The 22,558-nt window shown below is 25.1% G+C and overlaps 4 protein-coding genes across 4 annotated transcripts; 3 read left to right on the top strand and 1 right to left on the bottom strand. All coding sequences in view use genetic code 6, as the record gives it.

Moving 5' to 3' along the window:
• Positions 1–689: 689 nt before the first annotated feature.
• Positions 690–7,618, top strand: TTHERM_000059527 (zinc finger lsd1 subclass family protein; the record flags this gene model as incomplete). Its single annotated transcript, XM_012795530.1, has 6 exons — positions 690–924; positions 980–1,453; positions 1,514–2,040; positions 2,151–7,038; positions 7,087–7,457; positions 7,550–7,618. 6 exons carry the CDS (start codon positions 690–692, stop codon positions 7,616–7,618), a joined length of 6,564 nt encoding a protein of 2,187 aa, XP_012650984.1.
• A 2,063-nt stretch (positions 7,619–9,681) lies between these two features.
• Positions 9,682–16,885, top strand: TTHERM_000059526 (zinc finger lsd1 subclass family protein; the record flags this gene model as incomplete). The annotated part of the gene is made up of 4 exons (XM_012795529.1): positions 9,682–10,036; positions 10,090–10,557; positions 10,607–11,133; positions 11,255–16,885. The coding sequence occupies 4 exons, from the start codon at positions 9,682–9,684 to the stop codon at positions 16,883–16,885; spliced, it is 6,981 nt and encodes a 2,326-aa protein (XP_012650983.1).
• A 2,027-nt stretch (positions 16,886–18,912) lies between these two features.
• Positions 18,913–19,393, bottom strand: TTHERM_000059525 (hypothetical protein; the record flags this gene model as incomplete). The annotated part of the gene is made up of 2 exons (XM_012795528.1): positions 18,913–19,062; positions 19,148–19,393. 2 exons carry the CDS (start codon positions 19,391–19,393, stop codon positions 18,913–18,915), a joined length of 396 nt encoding a protein of 131 aa, XP_012650982.1.
• Positions 19,394–21,251: 1,858 nt separating this feature from the next.
• On the top strand, positions 21,252–22,216 carry TTHERM_000059524 (zinc finger lsd1 subclass family protein; the record flags this gene model as incomplete). The annotated part of the gene is made up of 2 exons (XM_012795527.1): positions 21,252–22,158; positions 22,209–22,216. 2 exons carry the CDS (start codon positions 21,252–21,254, stop codon positions 22,214–22,216), a joined length of 915 nt encoding a protein of 304 aa, XP_012650981.1.
• Positions 22,217–22,558: the final 342 nt, after the last annotated feature.

Here is a 22,558-nt window from a genome sequence, read left to right as displayed (position 1 = left end):
TAATACTGAAAATAAAATTATTTTTTTTCTATTTATTATATCACTAAATGTTAAAATTTTTAGAATTTGAAATACCAAAAAACAATAAATATATTTCCAAAAATTTAGTAGAAAATGGTCGGCGCTAAATTTATTCATATCCTTAGGTAAATGTCTAATTACAAAGTGAGGAGCATTTTTTGAGGTAAATTTTGCTTAGATTTTAAACCTAAAAATTAACTTTAAAATTTTTAGCCTTAAATTATGCAATTAAAAATTGAACACTCTTTGACCTTGAATTGTTTACATGTGATTGTTTTTTGGTAGAACCAATAAATTTCTAATAGGTATTTTATTTTGTTCATGTCTTATTGCGATTGATTTAATAATTTTTTTAAAATAATAAAAATTAATTAAAAGCAAAATAAATTAATATAAGCATAGGTAATCATATATCATATGAGACTATTATTTTAATATTTTTTTATCATAATAATAAATACTAACTTTATTGCTGCAGGTATTTTTATCTAAGCTTAAATTTCTTTTAAATCTTATTTTTTAAAGATAGAAATATTTAGTTAATTTCAGACGAATATGGAAATCTATCAGAATATGATAAAAATGTTGTTCCATGCAATACTTCATATGGATAGTTTAAAACTAGTTATTATGGCAAATTTGATTGTGTAAAAAAATAACAATCTAATATGAATTCCAATTATGGAGTCTTCTAAATTGATAATCTCCCTCCGCATTACAGAAGAGAGCTTAGGATGGAAATTTTTCATATGAAAGAGAGTAAAATCTAGCTATCATTCTAACTAGATAACTTAAGTCCCGTTACTGTTTAGTTTAATAAAGGAAGTATAGCCAGACTTCAAATTCCATGTTAAAGTAACAGTGGCAATTCTTATGATTCTGAAACTGAATACTTCTACAATTGTAAAAAAATAATATTTTTATTATAAATAATTTTATTCATAAATATAAAAATAAGTCAATTAAGTTAACGATAATTTACCTTCTACTAACTCTGTATCAACTTTTTCAGTTTTAGAGTAATGCAATGATAATGATTCTTATTTAAGGATAAAATCTATTTAATTTAATATTGAGTCTTGCCATAATTCTTGCCTTTCTTGCACGGGTCCAACTGAATCAAACTGCTCCTCTTGTGACTCTACATGCGCTACTTTACAGAATTAATAATGTATTTTAAAATCAAATATTTATCGATTATAAGAAGGGAAATGTGTAAATACATGCTCGATACCTCATTTTTAAATAAATAATAAATGCGTTTGGATACCAAACTGTTAAGCTGTTTCTTCAGGAAAGTATTGTACACAATGCTAAGTAGGATTTTTACCAGTTTAAACAGAAAATTTTGAAACTTAATGCTAAAAATATTGCCCAAAAGACTACTCTAACGTGAATGGAATATGTGTAGATAATAAAATAAATATTTCAGGTATTCAATTAATTACTACTTATAATTTAATTTATATTAATAAATAAAATGAATAAATAGGTTAGTACTTATTAAATGGCTTTTTTAAAAATATTTTTTCGAGCTATGAAATTGAGTAAAATAATATTAACTTGACTGGTTAAATGTAGGTAAATGTTTACAGTTCTAAATATACTCGCTGTGGCGAATACTAACTCCTTGGTGGATATTTTAGTAATTTTAGCGGAACTTAAATATTTACTAAGCAGTATAGTACAAAATATAAGCTTTTGAGAGTATCATTTAAATGGATATTAATAGATTATAATTCTAATTAAAATCCTAACATATCCATTTAATTATAAGGATAAAATACATAAACTTAAAATTTGTCATTAAATGGATCTTAATAATAATAAATTTGTGGATTAAATACTCAAGATTATATTGGAGATTTTCAATATGATTTCAATGTACCCACTGGTACATTTTCTATTATTATTTCAAATTAAATGGCTGATTTATAAACTTAGGAATCTGATAAATATGATAAGAATAATAGACATTAATATTTTGGAATTAGAGAATTATAGATATATGCTTTTAATGTATTAATTTTTTTAATTAAAACTTACTTTTTAATAATAAATATCTTTAATCCTTTATGTTTATTAATAGAAATAGAAAATAATATTTAAATATATTTTTTATAAAAAAGTGTATACAAAGCTTTTGTATTTTATGTTCTTCTTAGCTGCCTAATACCTGTTAATAATGTGATATTGGATATTATCTTAATAATGGTACTTGTGTTTAATGTTCAGCTGATTGCTAAGAATGTTAGAATGGTACTTAATGTACAGTTTGCAAAGGGGGTAAAATTCTTAACTTATCCAAAATATGTAGTTGTCCTTCTTAGTAATATTGGAATGGATAGAATTGCTTGGCTTGCTAAAATAAATCTTGCGATATATGTGATGCTTCTGATAGTACCAAATGCTTAACTTGTCCTCCAAATTTTTATCTCTTCAATCAAAATTGCTTATCTGATTGCCCTCCTTTAACTTATAAAAATACTAATACTCTAAAATGCGAATCATGTTTGACAAACTGTAAAACTTGTTAAGATGCTACTTCATGCTAACTTTGTCAACCTAATTATTATCTATCAGCAGATAAAAAAAGTTGTTAGCTAACATGTCCTCAAGGATAATAGTAGAATTCTAATTCTTATACTTGTATACCTTGTTAAGACTCTAATTGTTAGCTATGCCAGTAATAGATTGATTAATGTACTAAATGCGGAAACAATTATAATTTACAAGGAAATAAATGTTAGTAATACTGTGATCCTTCTTATTACTCTGACAATTTTGTTTGTAAGTTATGCTCCCAAAAATATTTAAATTGCTAATAGTGTAATTTAACTTAATGTATTCAATGTTAACCTACCTATTTTCTATATAATGGAACTTGCACAAACATATGTCCTACAGGTTATTTTTAAGACACTTCAATATCAATTCAAAAATGTACTAAATGCTCAAACACTTCTTGCCAAACTTGTGATCCATCTCTGAGTAGTAAATGTTTAACTTGTAGTAACTTATAATATAAGTAAGGAGATAATTGTGTTGATAACTGTGATTCAAATATGTTTCCCAATTCTTCTAGAGTATGTACATTGTGTTCCTCTAAATTTATTGGTTGCCTTTAGTGTACTTCAACATAGTGTTTATCTTGTGTTAACTCCACTGATTACCTTGACAAATAAAATAATTCATGCGGAAGTACATGTCCTCAAAGTACGTTCAAAGATAGCTCTGGAACACCACCTTCAAATGTTTGTACTGCTTGTGATAGTAATTGTAAATCTTGTGAATAAGTTAGCACATAATGCACAAGTTGTAATAATGATAAATATCTATAAGGAATTACTTGTTAATCTAGCTGTGACTCAAGTTATTATCCTAACTCTGATAGGAAGTGTACTATATGCAGTTCAAAATTTCCTAACTGTACATAATGCACAGCTTCTTAATGCTTTCAATGTAATCTTCCTTACTTTTTTGTAGAAGGATAGAGTACATGCTAGATTTAATGCCCTTAAGGTTACGGACCTATATCTACTGCAACGAATAACACATGTAAACCATGTACTAATAATGATTGCAAATCTTGTCAATCATCTAATTTAAATTTGTGTGATTCTTGCTACCCTAATTCTTCTAAACCTTACCTTTCTGGAACATCTTGTATAAGCTCCTGTGCATCTAATGAATATGTTGAATCAGCAACTAATAAATGTATTTTATGCTCTTTGAAAACTTAAGGGTGTGATACTTGTACAGAAACTGCATGTAAATCTTGTTCTACTCAATATCTAGATGTAACTACTGGTAAGTGTGTTGATGACTGTGTTACTTTATCATTAAAATCAATAGAAACTCCAATAAAGAAATGTGTGCTAGATTGTGTCACAATTGATCCGCTAATGACTTTTTGTGTAAACTGCCAAACTGATGCTATTAGCAAAACAATGTGCTTAGAATGCGAAAATGGTAAATATTTAGATCAGGGATTATGTTAAGGCAGTTGTCCAGGTGGAAAGTATCCTGATATTAATTCAATTTGTTAACCATGTAGTAATAAATTTGAAGGTTGTAATAAATGTACTTTTAATTCTTGTACATCATGCTTAGATTCAACTTAATACTATGATTCTATAGCTTAAAAGTGTGTTGTTTCATGTGAGTACGGTGCTAATCCTCAATTACCGTCATTTATCTGCCAATCTTGTTTAAAAAATACTTGCAAACAATGCAGTCAATCAGATCTTTCATAATGCACAAGTTGTTTTTCAGATGGAATGTATTAATATCTGTAAAATGGAGATTGTGTTTAAAGCTGTTCCAATAAATATTACACAGATAGTTTAAGCTGTAAATTATGTTCCGATAAAATTCCTTATTGCGATATTTGTAATACAGATGGATGCTTATAATGCTCCTCAAATTATTATTTAAGTATTGATAAATAACAGTGTACTCCACTTTGTCCAGATAAATAATATGGAACTTCTGTTAATGGAGCATTTATTTGTTAATATTGTCAAAATTCTAGGTGCCTTTAATGTGATTCTTCTTAACCTAACTTATGTTTAATTTGCGATCAATTTTAAAGCACAAAATATTTAGAAAACGGTCAGTGTTAATTATCTTGTAGTGATCACAGTTTTCCTGACTCTTAAAATATATGTAAGAAATGTGAATCCAAATTTTAAAACTGTGATTCATGCAATCAATCTAATTGTCTTAGCTGTAATGTGGGATATTACTTAGATGTATAGACATATAGTTGTGTAGTAAATTGTCCGAAGGGAATGTATGGATCAAATTTTACAAAATAATGCGAATTTTGTGATTAAAAAAATGAGTGCGAAATATGTGATCCTTAAAAACCTAATAATTGTACAAAATGTATAAGTTCTCTTTATTTACAGAATGGTTTTTGTACATTAAATTGTACTGATGGAACTTATCCTGATAGCAATAATATTTGTTAGCCTTGCTCTGATTTTGATGCTAACTGTATTAAATGCAATTCAAAGTATTGCACATAATGCTAATCTGGAGATATTTATCTTGATGTTGTCTCTAAAAAATGTATTAATACATGTCTAGACGGATATTATAAAAATCAAGACTAGTTCACTGGTGTTAAAACTTGCGAAATATGTTTAAATACTCTTTGTAAAACTTGTTAAGCCGATGGTTCTTGCCTAAGTTGTTATACAAGCAATCTTGAATAATACTTAAATGGTAATCAATGTGTCTAAACATGTCCTAAGTATATCGATGATATTAACAAATTATGTGTTGAATCTTGCCCTTCTTCTAATTAAGTGCCAGATAAAACTACATAAAAATGTACTATTTGTAGTCAAAAAATTTACAATTTAGAGTGTTTAGCAAATTGTCCATAGGGCACAGTAGAAGATCCTCTTAACTCAAATTTATGCGTTTAATGTAAGAGTATATTTTCTAATTGTGATATTTGTGATCAAAATAATTGCTTGAAATGTTTGCCTAACAATTTCTTAAATAATGGAAAGTGTTCTAGTGACTGTCCTTTGAATACTTATAAAAACTATTAGAATAATGAATGTGTTTCAAGTTGTAACTAGTCTGGATATTTTGCTGATCAAAATAGCAAAAGTTGTTTATAGTGTAATACTAACACATGCTCTGAGTGCGTTGATACTAAAGACAAATGTACAAAATGTATTCCTGGTAAATTCTATTATGAATCTCTAAATTAGTGTTATTCAGACTGCCCTTAAAAAACATATAAGGATATACTTTCTTAAAAATGTTTACCTTGTGACTAAAAAACATGCTTAAAATGTGAAGGAGGTGGAAAATGTCTTGAATGTGAAGATTTTTTAAACGAAGATGATCATAAGTGCTATCAAGACTGTCCTAATGGAAAATATTATTATCTTCAAAAATGTGTTAAAAGCTGCTAAGCAGGTTAATATTTAGATTAAGTTTAAAATACATGTTTTGATTGCCCTGATAACTGTGTAGAGTGTCTTCAAAATAATGAGTGCACTAAATGCTTACCTAGTTATATGAGCAACTCTGACAAAAATTAACCTCAAATATGTGATTAATGTATTGATGGATACTTTTTACAAAATCAAATATGTATAAAATGCTCAATTGATTGTCAAACATGCTTAAACTCAGCTTCAGAATGCTAAACATGCTCTTAAGGATACAACTTAGATTTTAAAAAATAATGTATTGTGTGTAATTAAGATTAATATTTTGATGAAATTAACAAAAAGTGTATGATAAAATAAACAGGTGGTGTAATACCCAAACTTCAAGTACTTGATGAAATTTAATTAAAAGATAACAAAATTCTAATTTAAGCCAAAATTACATTTAGTGAAGAGATTTTTGTTATTGAACCTAATTGGAATATGAATTTAGATTCAGTTTAAAGTCAAGATTATCAAATAAGTTATGATATTGTCCATGAATAAGAAATCAATTTCAAATTCAACTCAAGTGAAATAGGTTAAAAAGCATAAAAGCTAAAAGCATTAATTTCAATAACAATTGAAAAAAATTCAAATAACTAGTACAAACAACTTTTAGTTGATTTTATGAATGAAAAAAATATAGTTTAAAGCTAGAATTTCGGATTAAAGATTATTAAGCTTCAAGGAAATTTACCAGAATATGATTTCTATAAATACCCATAAATGTCTAAATCAACAGAAATTTCGTAAGCTCTAATAGGTACATCTTACTTTGCATTAGTTCTAGGAGCTCCTTTTTATATGCTTGTAAGCTTCTTTGATATTTTATAATTGACAAATTATTTACTTTACCTTAATGTTCAGTATTAAGATATCTTATATAATGTAATAAAGTTATTCGACTTTGCAAATTTTGAATTTATACCTAATATTAAAAAAGACAACTCAAGCTCTCCTTTTAAGTTTAGAATGGAAAAAATTGACACTTTCATATATTCTAACTTGGTTTAATCAATAGTTATATGGTTATTCTCATTTTTAACTTATATTCTAAGTAAGACAATAACGAATAAATTTATTAAATAAAAGAATATTTTTATAGATGCCATGAGAAGCTATCATAATTAGTATTTCTTTTAAATTATAATTGGATTAAGTTATCTTACATATTGCGATTTACTGCTATCAGTGTTTTTGTAATTCTATGACTCTACAAATATGACAGCTTCGTAATTAGTAGGTGTAATAACAGCTACAGTTCTTTTACTTGGAATTGTGGCATTAAATATTTTGACTTTTAAGTCTACAAGAATATAAACATACTAGTTAATATTTAATGATAAGGTAAAATCTTTATATGGATATCTTTACAGTGGTATAGAAATGAATTAGAAAAAGGCAGTAATGAATCTTCTCTTTTTATTCAGAAGGAGTTTTGTCATTTAATAATTAGTTTTCAATTCATCTAATCCCGTAAATTAAACATATATATGCTGTCTATGTGTAGGCATAGAGTTTACAGTGATGCTTATCCTTAAACCCTATAAAAACTTAAATGAGTAAAGATTACATTTAGGAAGTAGATTTTTAATGATTTCAACTATGGTTATGATTATAATATTAGCAATAAATGATTCTATTCAAAATCTAAGCTAGACTGTATAGACATTTATCTCTATTTTAATATCAATTTTGCTATTATTGATATACATTTCATAAATATGCTACTTAGTTTTCTAGATATACCAAATTTTTAGAAAATAATATTTGTAAAGACATTAATCTAAATTGGTTTGATTTAATAACAATTTTTTACTGAATATTAATTTAATAAATGTGTATAATCTAAAGTAAATTGTATAGTTTTTTTTGCACTCCAACAAAAAAAAAATGTAGCCATTTAAATAAATAAATATCTTAAATTCTTTACATTTAATTTAGTTTTTTATTTTGATATCATTTTATTAAATTTTCCATTAGATTACATTATAATTAACCAATTTACAAGTATATATCGACATTTTTACTTATTGAAAAGAAAATAATTTTATTTTTAATCCAAATATCTGAATTTTCAAATATTTTCAATGATTTTACTAAATCATCTAAAAAATTTTATTTTTTATTGCAAAATATCCTCATACTATATTATTGTTGAAAATAAATTTTTATTATAAAAAATGCAAAATACTCTATTATTTAATCATTAAATTACATAATTTAAACAGTATTTTCATAAGTATTTAAATATTAAATTTATTAACTGAATTAAAATATAAATTATTAATTGTCTTTAAATATTTAATTAAGTTAAAATACAAAATTTATAATACGTTGGATATTTTTTTAGTGGCACCACTTTTAAAACTAAGATTAAAATAAAAATTTAAAAATAAAATTTAATTGCTAAAATAAATGAAAATGAGTATTTTAAAGATGAAATATTAAAAATCAAAAAAAATATTATTTTTCATTATAATAATAAAATTAAATATTATGATCTAACATTAAGTATATTTCTTTCATTAAAAAAAGCAAATTATCAACATCATATGAAATTATATGTTACACATATTTTATGTTACAGTTTTAATTTAGTAACACAAAATTAAATTGACATCATCCAATTAATTAAAAAATAAGCAAATATGAATATCTTTTATTATAATTATAATTTAATTCTTTTATAAGCATATCCAAAATAAATAGGCATATAATAATACACTCAATAAATAATTGCTAAAGCATATTTCTTATTCTTCTAAAATTATAAAGCTTAAATAGGTTTTATTTATCTGAATTTTTAAAAAGAGGGTTCTTATTTTAATCATAATTACATATTTTTTTTTATTGTTTTTCAAATCTAAAAATCTAGAGTATTATTAGATTTAATTACCTATTGTTTCTTCCCACTTTATTTAGAAACATCTTAGTCAGATTTTATATGGGTTTATATACTTAATTTAGTTTTTAATACGTAATCGTAGCCTAAGAAAAAACTTTATTAATGATTTTGCATTTATTTTTTGAAGTAGTTAGTTACCATTTTTAAATTAAATTAATCTTTTCTTAAAAAAGTAAATATTTCTAAAATAAATTTAATTTTTAGTTAAAGGAAAAACTGATAATAAATATATTTCTTTTAAATTTAAATTGTATTATTTAGCATTTAAATAGATAAGTAAATATAAAATAATTTTTAAGATTTTAAGCTACTTACATTATTTATACTATTTCTTACAAATTTTGAGAATAAACAAATGCTTATGACTTTTTTCTTTTATTGTTACTGTGAAATCTCTAATTACAAAATCAGAAGCATTTTTTGAGGTAAATTTTGCTTAGTTGTTCAACCTTAAAGATTATTTTTAATTATTAGCCTTAAATATTGTTATTAAAAATTGAATGATTTTCGATTTATAATTCTTCAAATTTAATTAAATTATGATTATACTAATAAATTCTTTTGTAGATATTTTATTGTTTTAAAATTTGATACAAATAAATTAAATAATTTATATAAAATAACAATAAAAATATTTAGTATGATAAAAATAAATCAAATGATACTTAAGATCGAATATCTATTTTTTATTTTAATAAATGTTCATTTTATTTTTGCAGGTATATAACACCTAATTCAACTGCTATTAATATTTTTTTTATTTTTTAAAAAGATAGAAATATTTAGCTAATAATGGACGATTATGGAACTCTATCAGCTTACAATAAAAACATTCTTCCATGCAGCAATTCATATGGATAATTTCAAACAAATTATTATGCAAATTTTAATTGTGTAGATAAATAAAAACCGACTATGGATTCCAATTATGGAATTTTTGAAATTGATGACCTTCCACCTCATTTCAGAAGAGAGGTTAGGATAGAAATTTTTCATAATAAAGAAAGTAAAATATAGCTGTCTTTCTAGCTTGATAATTTAAGTCCTATTTCTGTTCAATTAAATAAGGGTAGTTTAGCAAGACTATAAATACCATGTTAAAGTAAAAGTAATAATATTGATTCTGAAACCGAATACTATTACAATTGTAAACTAATTATTTTAAATAAAAATAATTTATTTAAATATATTTAATTTAAGTTAATTAAGTTAATATCAATCCTTAGACAAACTCAATATCAACTTTCTCTGTTTTAGAATAATGTAGTGATAAATCTTACTTAAGAATAAGATCTATTTAATTTAATATTGAGTCTTGCCATAATTCTTGCCTTTCGTGTACTGGTCCATCTGATTCTAATTGCTCTTCTTGTGATTCAACTTGTGCTACTTTAAAGAACCAATAATGTGTTTTAAAATCTTCAAATTATGTCTTATAAGAAGGGAAATGTGCATATAATTGTTCTATACCTCATTTTTTAATAAATAGTAAATGCATTTGGATACCAAACTGCTAAACTATTTCTATAGAAAATAATTGCACATAGTGCTAATCAGGTTTTATCCCAGTTTAAACAAAGAATTATGAAGCTCAGTGCTAAAAATATTGTCCTAAAGACTACACTAAAATAAACGGAGTTTGCGTAGATAATAAAAAAAATATTTCAGGTAATTATTTAATATATTCTTTTTATTTAATTTATTTTAATATGAACAGGTCAGTACCTATTATAAAGCTTTTATCAGTATGTTTTCTCGAGTATTGAAATTGAAAAGAATAATATCAATTTTACAGGTTAAATGCAAATAAATGCATAGAGTTCTAAATATACACGTTGTGGAGATTATTAACTGCTTGGGGGATTTTTTAGTAATATTTAAGGTTCTTAAATTTCTACAAATTAATATACCTCTAACTATAAGCTTATAAGAGTATCTTTTAAGTGGATATTAATAGATTATAATTCAAGCGATAATCCAAGTATATCTGTTTAATTATAAGGTTAAACATAGTAAAGTTAGAGTATATTGTTAAAAGATGCCTAATAATAATAAATTTGTGGATTAAATAATCAAGATTATATTGGAGATTTTCAATACGATTTCAATGTACCTACAGGAACATTTTCTATAATTATTTCAAATTAAATGAGTGATATACCTTCTGCAGATTCTGATAAATATGATTAGACAAATAGACACTAGTATTTTGGAATTAGAGATTTCTAAATATATACTTTTAATGTATTTTATCATATTATTATAAACAAATGAAATTATTAATTTAATTTTTAACAATTATTTCATTAAATATTTTTTTTTTTAATATTATCTATTATCTAATAAATATTATTTTTTTAAAAAGTGTTAACAAGATTTTTGTATTTAATGTGCATCTTAGCTACCTAATGCCTGTCAATAATGTGATATTGGATATTATCTTAATAATGGTTCTTGTACTTAATGTTTAAAAGATTGTTAAGAATGTTAGAATGGTACTTATTGCACTGTCTGTAAAGGAGGAAGAATTTTGAATTCTTCAAAAGCCTGTGTTTGCCCTACTAAACAATACTGGAATGGATCTAATTGCATAGCTTGCTAAAATAACTCTTGCGATACATGTGATAGTTCTGATAGTACCAAATGTATAACTTGTCCTCCAAATTTTTATCTCTTCAATCAAAATTGCTTATCTGATTGCCCTCCATTAACTTATAAAAATACTAATACTCTAAAATGCGAATCATGTTTGACAAACTGTAAAACTTGTTTAGATGCTACTTCATGCTAACTTTGTCAACCTAATTATTATCTATCAGCAGATAAAAAAAGTTGTTAGCTAACATGTCCTCAAGGATAATAGTAGAATTCTAATTCTTATACTTGTATACCTTGTTAAGACTCTAATTGTTAGCTATGCCAGTAATAGATTGATTAATGTACTAAATGCGGAAACAATTATAATTTACAAGGAAATAAATGTTAGTAATACTGTGATCCTTCTTATTACTCTGACAATTTTGTTTGTAAGTTATGCTCCCAAAAATATTTAAATTGCTAATAGTGTAATTTAACTTAATGTATTTAATGTTAACCTACCTATTTTCTATATAATGGAACTTGCACAAACATATGTCCTTCAGGTTATTTTTAAGACACTTCTACATCAATTCAAAAATGCACTAAATGCTCAAACACTTCTTGTCAAACTTGTGATCCATCTCTGAGTAGTAAATGCTTAACTTGTAGTAATTTATAATATAAGTAAGGAGACAATTGTGTTGATAACTGTGATTCTAATATGTTTCCCAATTCTTCAAGAGTATGTACATTGTGTTCCTCTAAATTTATTGGTTGTTTTTTATGCACTCCAACATAGTGTTTATCTTGTGTTAACTCCTCTGATTACCTTGATAAAATAAATAATTCATGTGGAAGTACATGTCCTCAAAGTACTTTCAAAGATAGCTCTGGAACACCACCTTCAAATATTTGTACTGCTTGTGATAGTAATTGTAAAACTTGTGAATAAGTTAGCACATAATGCACAAGTTGTAATAATGATAAATATCTATAAGGAACTAATTGTTAATCTAGCTGTGACTCAAGTTATTATCCTAACTCTGATAGGAAGTGTACTACATGTAATTCAAAATATCCTAACTGTACATAATGCACAGCTTCTTAATGCTTTCAATGTAATCTTCCTTACTTTTTTGTAGAAGGATAGAGTACATGCTAGATTTAATGCCCTTAAGGTTACGGACCTATATCTACTGCAACGAATAACACATGTAAACCATGTACAAATAATGATTGCAAATCTTGTCAATCACCTAATTTAGATTTGTGTGATTCTTGCTACCCTAATTCTATTAAGCCTTACCTTTCTGGAACATCTTGTATTAGCTCGTGTGCATAAAATGAATATGTTGAATCAGCAACTAATAAATGTATTTTATGCTCTTTGAAAACTTAAGGGTGTGATACTTGTGCAGAAACTGCATGTAAATCTTGTTCTACTCAATATCTAGATGTAACTACTGGTAAGTGTGTTGATGACTGTGTTACTTTATCATTAAAACCAATAGAAACTCCAATAAAGAAATGTGTGTTAGATTGTGTCACAATTGATCCACTAATGACTTTTTGTGTAAACTGCCAAACTGATGCTATTAGCAAAACAATGTGCTTAGAATGCGAAAATGGTAAATATTTAGATCAAGGATTATGTTAAGGCAGTTGTCCAGATGGAAAGTATCCTGATAGTAATTCAATTTGTTAACCATGCAGAAATAAATTTGAAGGTTGTAATAAATGTACTAGTAATTCTTGTACATCATGCTTAGATTCAACTTAATACTATGATCCTATAGCTTAAAAGTGTGTTGTTTCATGTGAGTATGGTGCTAATCCTCAATTACCGTCTTTAATCTGCTAATCTTGCTTAAAAAACACTTGCAAACAATGCAGTTAATTAGTTCTTTCATAATGCACAAGTTGTTTTTCAGATGGAATGTATTAATATCTGTAAAATGGAGATTGTGTTTAAAGTTGTTCCAATAAATATTACACAGATGGATTAATCTGTAAATTATGTTCCGATAAAATTCCTTATTGCGATATTTGTAATACAGATGGATGCTTATAATGCTCCTCAAATTACTACTTAAGTATTGATAGATAATAGTGTACTCCACTTTGTCCAGATAAATAATATGGAAGTTCTATTAATGGAGTATTTATTTGCTAATATTGTCAAAATTCTAGGTGCCTTTAATGTGATTCTTCTTAACCTAACTTATGTTTAATTTGCGATCAACTTTAAAGCACAAAATATTTAGAAAATGGTTAGTGTTAATTATCTTGTAGTGATCACAGTTTTCCTGACTCTTAAAATGTATGTAAGAAATGTGAATCCAAATTTTAAAATTGTGATTCATGCAATCAATCTAATTGTCTTAGCTGTAATGTGGGATATTACTTAGATGTATAGACATATAGTTGTGTAGCAAATTGTCCGAAGGGAATGTATGGATCAAATTTTACATAACAATGTGAGTTTTGTGATTAAAAAAATGAGTGCGAAATATGTGATCCTTAAAAACCTAATTAATGTACAAAATGTATTAGTTCACTTTATTTATAGAATGGTTTTTGTACATTAAATTGTACTGATGGAACTTATCCTGATAGCAATAATATTTGTTAGCCTTGCTCTGATTTTGATGCTAATTGTATTAAATGCAATTCAAAGTATTGCACATAATGCTAAGCTGGAGATATTTATCTTGATGTTGTCTCTAAAAAATGTATTAATACATGTCTAGATGGATATTATAAAAATCAAGACTAGTTTACTGGTGTTAAAACTTGCGAAATATGTTTAAATACTCTTTGTAAAACATGTTAAGCTGATGGTTCTTGCCTAAGTTGTTATACAACCAATCATGAGTAATACTTAAATGGTAATCAATGTGTCTAAACATGCCCTAAGTATATCGATGATGTTAACAAATTATGTGTTGAATCTTGCCCTTCTTCTAATTAAGTGCCTGATAAAACTACATAAAAATGTACGATTTGTAGTCAAAAAATTTACAATTTAGAGTGTTTAGCAAATTGTCCATAGGGCACAGTAGAAGATCCTCTTAACTCAAATTTATGCATTTAATGTAAGAGTATATTTTCTAATTGTGATATTTGTGATCAAAATAATTGCTTGAAATGTTTGCCTAACAATTTCTTAAATAATGGAAAGTGTTCTAGTGACTGTCCTCTGAATACTTATAAAAACTATTAGAATAATGAATGTGTTTCAAGTTGTAACTAGTCTGGATATTTTGCTGATCAAAATAGCAAAAGTTGTTTATAGTGTAATACTAATACATGCACTGAGTGTGTTGATACTAAAGACAAATGTACAAAATGTATTCCTGGTAAATTCTATTATGAATCTCTAAATTAGTGTTATTCAGACTGCCCTTAAAAAACATATAAGGATATACTTTCTTAAAAATGTTTACCTTGTGACTAAAAAACATGCTTAAAATGTGAAGGAGGTGGAAAATGTCTTGAATGTGAAGATTTTTTAAACGAAGATGATCATAAGTGCTATCAAGACTGTCCTAATGGAAAATATTATTATCTTCAAAAATGCGTTAAAAGCTGCTAAGTAGGTTAATATTTAGATTAAATTTAAAACACGTGTTTTGATTGCCCTGATAACTGTGTAGAGTGTCTTCAAAAAAATGAGTGCATTAAATGTTTACCTAGTTATATGAACAACTCTGACAAAAATTAACCTCAAATATGTGATTAATGTATTGATGGATACTTTTTACAAAATGAAATGTGTATAAAATGCTCAATTGATTGTCAAACATGCTTAAACTCAGCTTCAGAATGCTAAACATGCCCTTAAGGATACAACTTAGATTTTAAAAAATAATGTATTGTGTGTAATTAAGATTAATAATTTGATGAAATTAGCAAGAAGTGTATGATAAAATAAACCGGTGGTGTAATACCCAAACTTCAAGTACTTGATGAAATTTAATAAAAAGATAACAAAATTCTAATTTAAGCCAAAATTACATTTAGTGAAGAGATTTTTGTTATTGAACCTAAATGGAATATGAATTTAGATTCAGTTTAAAGTCAAGATTATGAAATAAGGTATGATATTGTCCATGAATAAGAAATCAATTTAAAATTTAACTCAAGTGAAATAGGTTAAAAAGCATAAAAGCTTAAAGCATTAATTTCAATAACAATTGAAAAAAATTCAAATAACTAGTACAAACAACTTTTAGTTGATTTTATGAATGAAAAAAATATAGTTTAAAGCTAGAATTTCGGATTAAAGATTATTAAACTTTAAGGAAATTTACCAGAGTATGGTTTTTATAAATACCCATAAATGTCTAAATCAACAGAAATTTCATAAGCTCTAATAGGTACATCTTACTTTGCATTAGTTTTAGGAGCTCCTTTTTATATGCTTGTTAGCTTCTTTGATATTTTATAATTGACAAATTATTTACTTTATCTTAATGTTCAGTATTAAGATAACTTATATAATGTAATAAAGTTATTCGACTTTGCAAATTTTGAATTTATACCGAATGTTAAAAAAGACAACTCAAGCTCTCCTTTTAAGTTTAGAATGGAAAAAATTGACACTTTCATATATTCTAACTTGGTTTAATCAATAGTTATATGGTTATTCTCATGTTTAACTTACATTCTAAGTAAGGTTTTTATAAAAAAGTATAAAATTTAAAAGAATATTTTTATAGATGCCATGAGAAGCTATCATAATTAATATTTCTTTTAAATTATAATTGGATTAGGTTTTCTTACATATTGTGATTTATTGCTATCAGTATTTTTGTAATTCTATGACTCTGCTAATATGACAGCTTCGTAATTAGTAGGTGTAATATCAGCTACAGTTCTTTTACTTGGAATTATAGCTTTAAATATTTTAACTCTTAAGTCTACAAGAATATAAACATACTAGTTAATATTCAATGACAAAATAAAATCTTTATATGGATATCTTTACAATGGTATAGAAATGAATTAGAAAAAGGCAGTAATGAATCTTCTCTTTTTATTCAGAAGGACTGTTGTCATTCAGTAGTTAGTTTTTAATTAGTCTAACCCAATAAATTAAACATATATATGCTGTCTATGTGTAGGCATTGAGTTTACAGTGATGCTAATTCTTAAACCTTATAAAAACTTAAATGAGTAAAAATTACATCTAGGTAGTAGATTTTTAATGATTTTATCAATGATTTTGATTATGATTCTAGCAATTAATGATTCTGTTTAAAATTTGAGCTACTCCACATAGAACTGTATCTCTATTTTTATATCAGTACAATTATTAGTGATTTACATTACACAAGTATGCTACTTGGTTACTTAAATATACTAAATTTTGAGAAAAAAGTACCTATTAAAATAATAATCTAAATTAGTTTGACATAATACATTAAACAGTTTAATAAAAAATAAATAAATATTTTCACGTATATACCTCTATGTTTTAAATTGATTACTATTATTAATTTTGATTCAAAAGTTAAAAATAAGTTGTTATTTTAATAATATTAAAATTACAAAATTTTAATTTTAAAGTTAAATTTAAATTAAATGAAGATAGAATAAGTTAGAAGAAAAATTTAGATTACAGATGAAGAGAAGTCAAGAATAAAGGAAGAATACAAGACAAGAAAGACATGAACAAAAACTTTCCAAAGAGAAATATATCTTATCTAATATATATACATTATTTGTAAAATGCTTTGGAAAGTATTTAATATCTCTTAAATTATTTATTTTCATAATATAAGATTTTCATATTCATTAAGAGCACTATTAATTTGCTAATATTCAGAGAGAAAAGTTAAATTTATAAAAATTTAAAGATTTGTTAAAAAATTTTTTTAATAAAATAAATTTTTTATTTTATTGATCATATCTCAAAATAATTTTCACTAATTTGATTATATTTTTAAATAAATAAAAAAATAAAATCTATATTTATAATAAAAACAGAAACTTAACATTTTGTAGTTATAGATAGACAGTATATTTAATTAAAATTAAATTTATTTTTAATAGAAAATATTATATTTATTTGAATAAAAAAACTAATATTATTAAAAGTGTAATCTAAAAACGCAATAAATATTTATAGTTTTTATTAACCGAGTAGATAAAATTAAAAAAATTATATCATAATTAACCTAATTTACTTATATACTCTGTAAAATTAAAAAATAAGCAAAGAATATTTATTGATTTATCATAAATTTTTAATTTAAAATTCATATAATTTTAAAGAAGAATACAAAAACAAAGTAAGTATTAAATGTGTAAAATTTAGTAGTTAATAAGATAATTATTATTTTTATTTAGTATGTTAATCAGAATTATTAATTTTAAACTTATGCATTTTTTAGATTTAATTATGATTATTAATCTAAATATATTTGGACTAGGAAGTAATAAGAAATTTTTTTACTAATTTTTATCAATAATTATGAAAGTTTCTTTGATTTTCTTACAATTTTTATAATGTATGAATTTCTAAGAAAAAGATATAAATTATTACACTTTTTTGAAGTTTTAATATAATTTATTTGGTTTAATAAATGTTAAGTAAACTTAAATATTGTATGGATCAAAATAAATTAATCATAATATGAAATATTTTCTATGATAACTTTTTTAGTAGAATAACAGAATATAAATATAGATTTTTAATTATAGATTTACTATTTAAAAAGAGTATGTATAGTCGTATATAAATATATTTTAAGTTTAAATTCAATATCATTTATAATTATATGTTACTTACAATCTATTCTAATCTAAATCGATTAGATTAATTCTTTTATATTAAACTCAATATTTTATATTAAAATCACAAGATAGTAATTTGAGGTTAATTTTTGTCATAAATTTTAAGTTACAAGTTTTTGAAGGAAATCATCTATAAATTAAGCATTTAAGATTATTACCTCTATTTAGAAACATAACACTTTTAATGAAGAGTTAAGTTATAATGGGATGGAAAATTAATTGCAATTAAATGATTATTAATCTAATCAGATAATTAATTTTTATTAAAAATCAAATAAATTGATATTACCTTGATAAATCAAATGAAATTTAAGATTCAATATTTATTTAGTTTTCTACTAAATCTCCATTTTATTATGGCTGGTATTTTTATTTATCATCAATTAAATTGAATATTAATAATAAATTTATTTTATTTAAAGATAGAAATATTAAATTAATCAATGATGAAAATGGAAATTTATCAGAATATAATAAAAAAATTGTCCCATGTAATATATCTTATGGCTATTTTAAGGTAAATTATTATGCTAATTTTTAGTGTACATAAAATCATCCTTCAACTATGGATACCAAGTATGGTTTTTTCTAAGTTGCTAATCTCCCACCACACTTTAGAAGAGAACTTAGATTGGATATCTTTCATATGAAAGAATCTAGTGTTTAGGTTTCTTTCTAACTGGACAATTTGAACCCTGTTTCATTTTAATTTAGCAAGTCAAGTTATGCTAGATTATAAATTCCGTGTTAAAGTAATAGTGGTAACTCATTTGATGGAGAAGCTGAATACTACTATAATTGTAAAACCATTTTTAAAAAATTAAAATAATTTGTTTTTTATTAATTTATAAAGTTTATTAAGTTAATACTAATTTACCTTCTACAAACTCAGTATCGACTTTCTCCGTTATAGATAAATGTACTGGTACTGGTACTTCTTATTTAAGAATTAGATCTATTCAATTTAATATCGAGTCTTGTCATAATTCTTGCCTATCATGCACAGGTTCAACTGATTCAAGTTGCTCTTCTTGCGATTCTACTTGCGCTACTTTAAAGAATCAACAATGTGTTTTAAATTCTAAAGCTTATGTCTTATAAGAAGGGAAATGTGTAAATACATGTACTATACCTCATTTTCTGATAAACAATCAATGTATTTGGATACCAAACTGCTAGACTGTTTCTTCAGGAAAATATTGTACGTAATGCTAAGCAGGATTTATGGTAGTTTAAACTGATAATTTCGAAGCTTAATGTTAAAAATATTGTCCAAAAGATTATACTAATGTGAGTGGTGTTTGCATAGATAATAAAATAAACATATCAGGTAATAATTTAATTGATTTTAAAAATTTAATATATTTAGATTAATTAAATAAATAGGTCAATATTTATTATATAGCTTTTTTCAGTATACTTTTTCTAGCTATGAAATTGAAAAGAATAATATCAATTTTACAGGTTAAATGTAAATAAACGTTTAAACCTCTAAATATACGCGCTGTGGAGATTATTAACTACTTGGAGGATTTTTTAGTAATTTTTAAGGTTCATAAATATCTACAAAGTAATTTACTACAAATTATAAGATTGTAAGAGTGTCTTTTAAATGGATATTAATAGATTATAATTCAAATGATAATCCAAATATATCTGTTTAATTATAAGGTTCAGCACCTTAAAGTTAAAATTTATCATTAAGCGGTGCTGTATAATAGCAAATATGTGGATTAAACAACAATGATTATATTAGTGATTTTCAATATAATTTTAATGTACCTAGTGGAACATTTTCAATCAGTATTACAAATTAAATGGCTGATACACCTTCTTCAGATTCTGATAAATATGATAAGGCAAACAGACATTAATATTTTGGAATTAGAGAGTTCTAGATTTATGCCTATAATGTAGTTCTTTAATATTTAAATTATTTTAACATATTAATTTATTATTCTATTCTATTTATTTAATTTTTTTTACTAAATTAATAAAATCTCATTTCATTATAAAATATATTATTTTAAATTTTTATTAAAAAGTGTGTACAAAACTTTTGTATTTAATGTGCATCTTAGTAACCTAATGCCTGTCAATAATGTGATGTTGGATATTATCTTAATAATGGTTCTTGTACTTAATGTTTACCAGATTGTTAAGAATGTTAGAATGGTACTTATTGCACTGTCTGTAAAGGAGGAAGAATTTTGAATTCTTCAAAAGTCTGTGTTTGCCCTACTAAACAATACTGGAATGGATCTAATTGCATAGCTTGCTAAAATAACTCTTGCGATACATGTGATAGTTCTGATAGTACCAAATGTATAACTTGTCCTCCAAATTTTTATCTCTTCAATCAAAATTGCTTATCTGATTGCCCTCCATTAACTTATAAAAATACTAATACTCTAAAATGCGAATCATGTTTGACAAACTGTAAAACTTGTTTAGATGCTACTTCATGCTAATTCTGTCAACCTAATTATTATCTATCAGCAGATAAAAAAAGTTGTTAGCTAACATGTCCTTCAGGGTATTAGTAGAATTCTAATTCTTATACTTGTATACCTTGTTAAGACTCTAATTGTTAGTTATGCCAGTAATAGATTGATTAATGTACTAAATGCGGAAACAATTATAATTTACAAGGAAATAAATGTCAGTAATACTGTGATCCTTCCTATTATTCTGATAATTTTGTTTGTAAGTTATGCTCCCAAAAATATTTAAATTGCTAATAGTGTAATTTAACTTAATGTATTTAATGTTAACCTACCTATTTTCTATATAATGGAACTTGCACAAACATATGTCCTTCAGGTTATTTTTAAGACACATCTACATCTATTTAAAAATGCACTAAATGCTCAAACCCTTCTTGCCAAACTTGTGATCCATCTCTGAGTAGTAAATGTTTAACTTGTAGTAACTTATAATATAAGTAAGGAGATAATTGTGTTGATAACTGTGATTCTAATATGTTTCCCAATTCTTCAAGAATATGTACATTGTGCTCCTCTAAATTTATTGGTTGCCTTTCATGCACGTCAACATAGTGTTTATCTTGTGTTAGCTCGTCTGATTATCTTGACAAATAAAATAATTCATGCGGAAGTACATGTCCTCAAAGTACATTCAAAGATAGCTCTGGAACACCACCTTCAAATGTTTGTACTGCTTGTGATAGTAATTGTAAAACTTGTGAATAAGTTAGCACATAATGCACAAGTTGTAATAATGATAAATATCTATAAGGAACTGCTTGTTAATCTAGCTGTGACTCAAGTTATTATCCTAACTCTGATAGGAAGTGTACTATATGCAGTTCAAATTTTCCTAACTGTACATAATGCACAGCTTCTTAATGTTTTCAATGTAATCTTCCTTACTTTTTTGTAGAAGGATAGAGTACATGCTAGATTTAATGCCCTTAAGGTTACGGACCTATATCTACTGCAACGAATAACACATGTAAACCATGTACAAATAATGATTGCAAATCTTGTCAATCACCTAATTTAGATTTGTGTGATTCTTGCTACCCTAATTCTATTAAACCTTACCTTTCTGGAACATCTTGCATTAGCTCGTGTGCATCAAATGAATATGTTGAATCAGCAACTAATAAATGTATTTTATGCTCTTTGAAAACCTAAGGGTGTGATACTTGTACAGAAACTGCATGTAAATCTTGTTCTACTCAATATCTAGATGTAATTACTAGTAAGTGTGTCGATGACTGTATTACTTTATCATTAAAACCAATAGAAACTCCAATAAAGAAATGTGTGTTAGATTGTGTCACAATTGATCCACTAATGACTTTTTGTGTAAACTGCCAAACTGATGCTAATAGCAAAACAATATGCTTAGAATGCGAAAATGGTAAATATTTAAATCAAGGATTATGTTAAGGCATCTGCCCAGATGGAAAGTATCCTGATAATAATTCAATTTGTTAACCATGCATTAATAAATTTGAAGGTTGTAATAAATGTACTAGTAATTCTTGTACATCATGCTTAGATTCAACTTAATACTATGATCCTATAGCTTAAAAGTGTGTTGTTTCATGTGAGTACGGTGCTAATCCTCAATTACCGTCTTTTATCTGCTAATCTTGTTCAAAAAACACTTGCAAACAATGCAGTTAATTAGATCTTTCATATTGCACAAATTGTTTTTCAGATGGAATGTATAAATATCTGTAAAATGGAGATTGTGTTTAAAGCTGTTCCAATAAATATTACACAGATGGTTTAAGCTGTAAATTATGTTCCGATAA

The sequence above is a fragment of the Tetrahymena thermophila genome (genome assembly GCF_000189635.1).
Source record: "Tetrahymena thermophila SB210 genomic scaffold scf_8254811, whole genome shotgun sequence".
NCBI lineage: Eukaryota > Ciliophora > Oligohymenophorea > Hymenostomatida > Tetrahymenidae > Tetrahymena > Tetrahymena thermophila.
The sequence above is the reverse complement of the archived record's forward strand: the minus strand, read 5'-3'. Positions and strand labels throughout refer to the sequence as shown.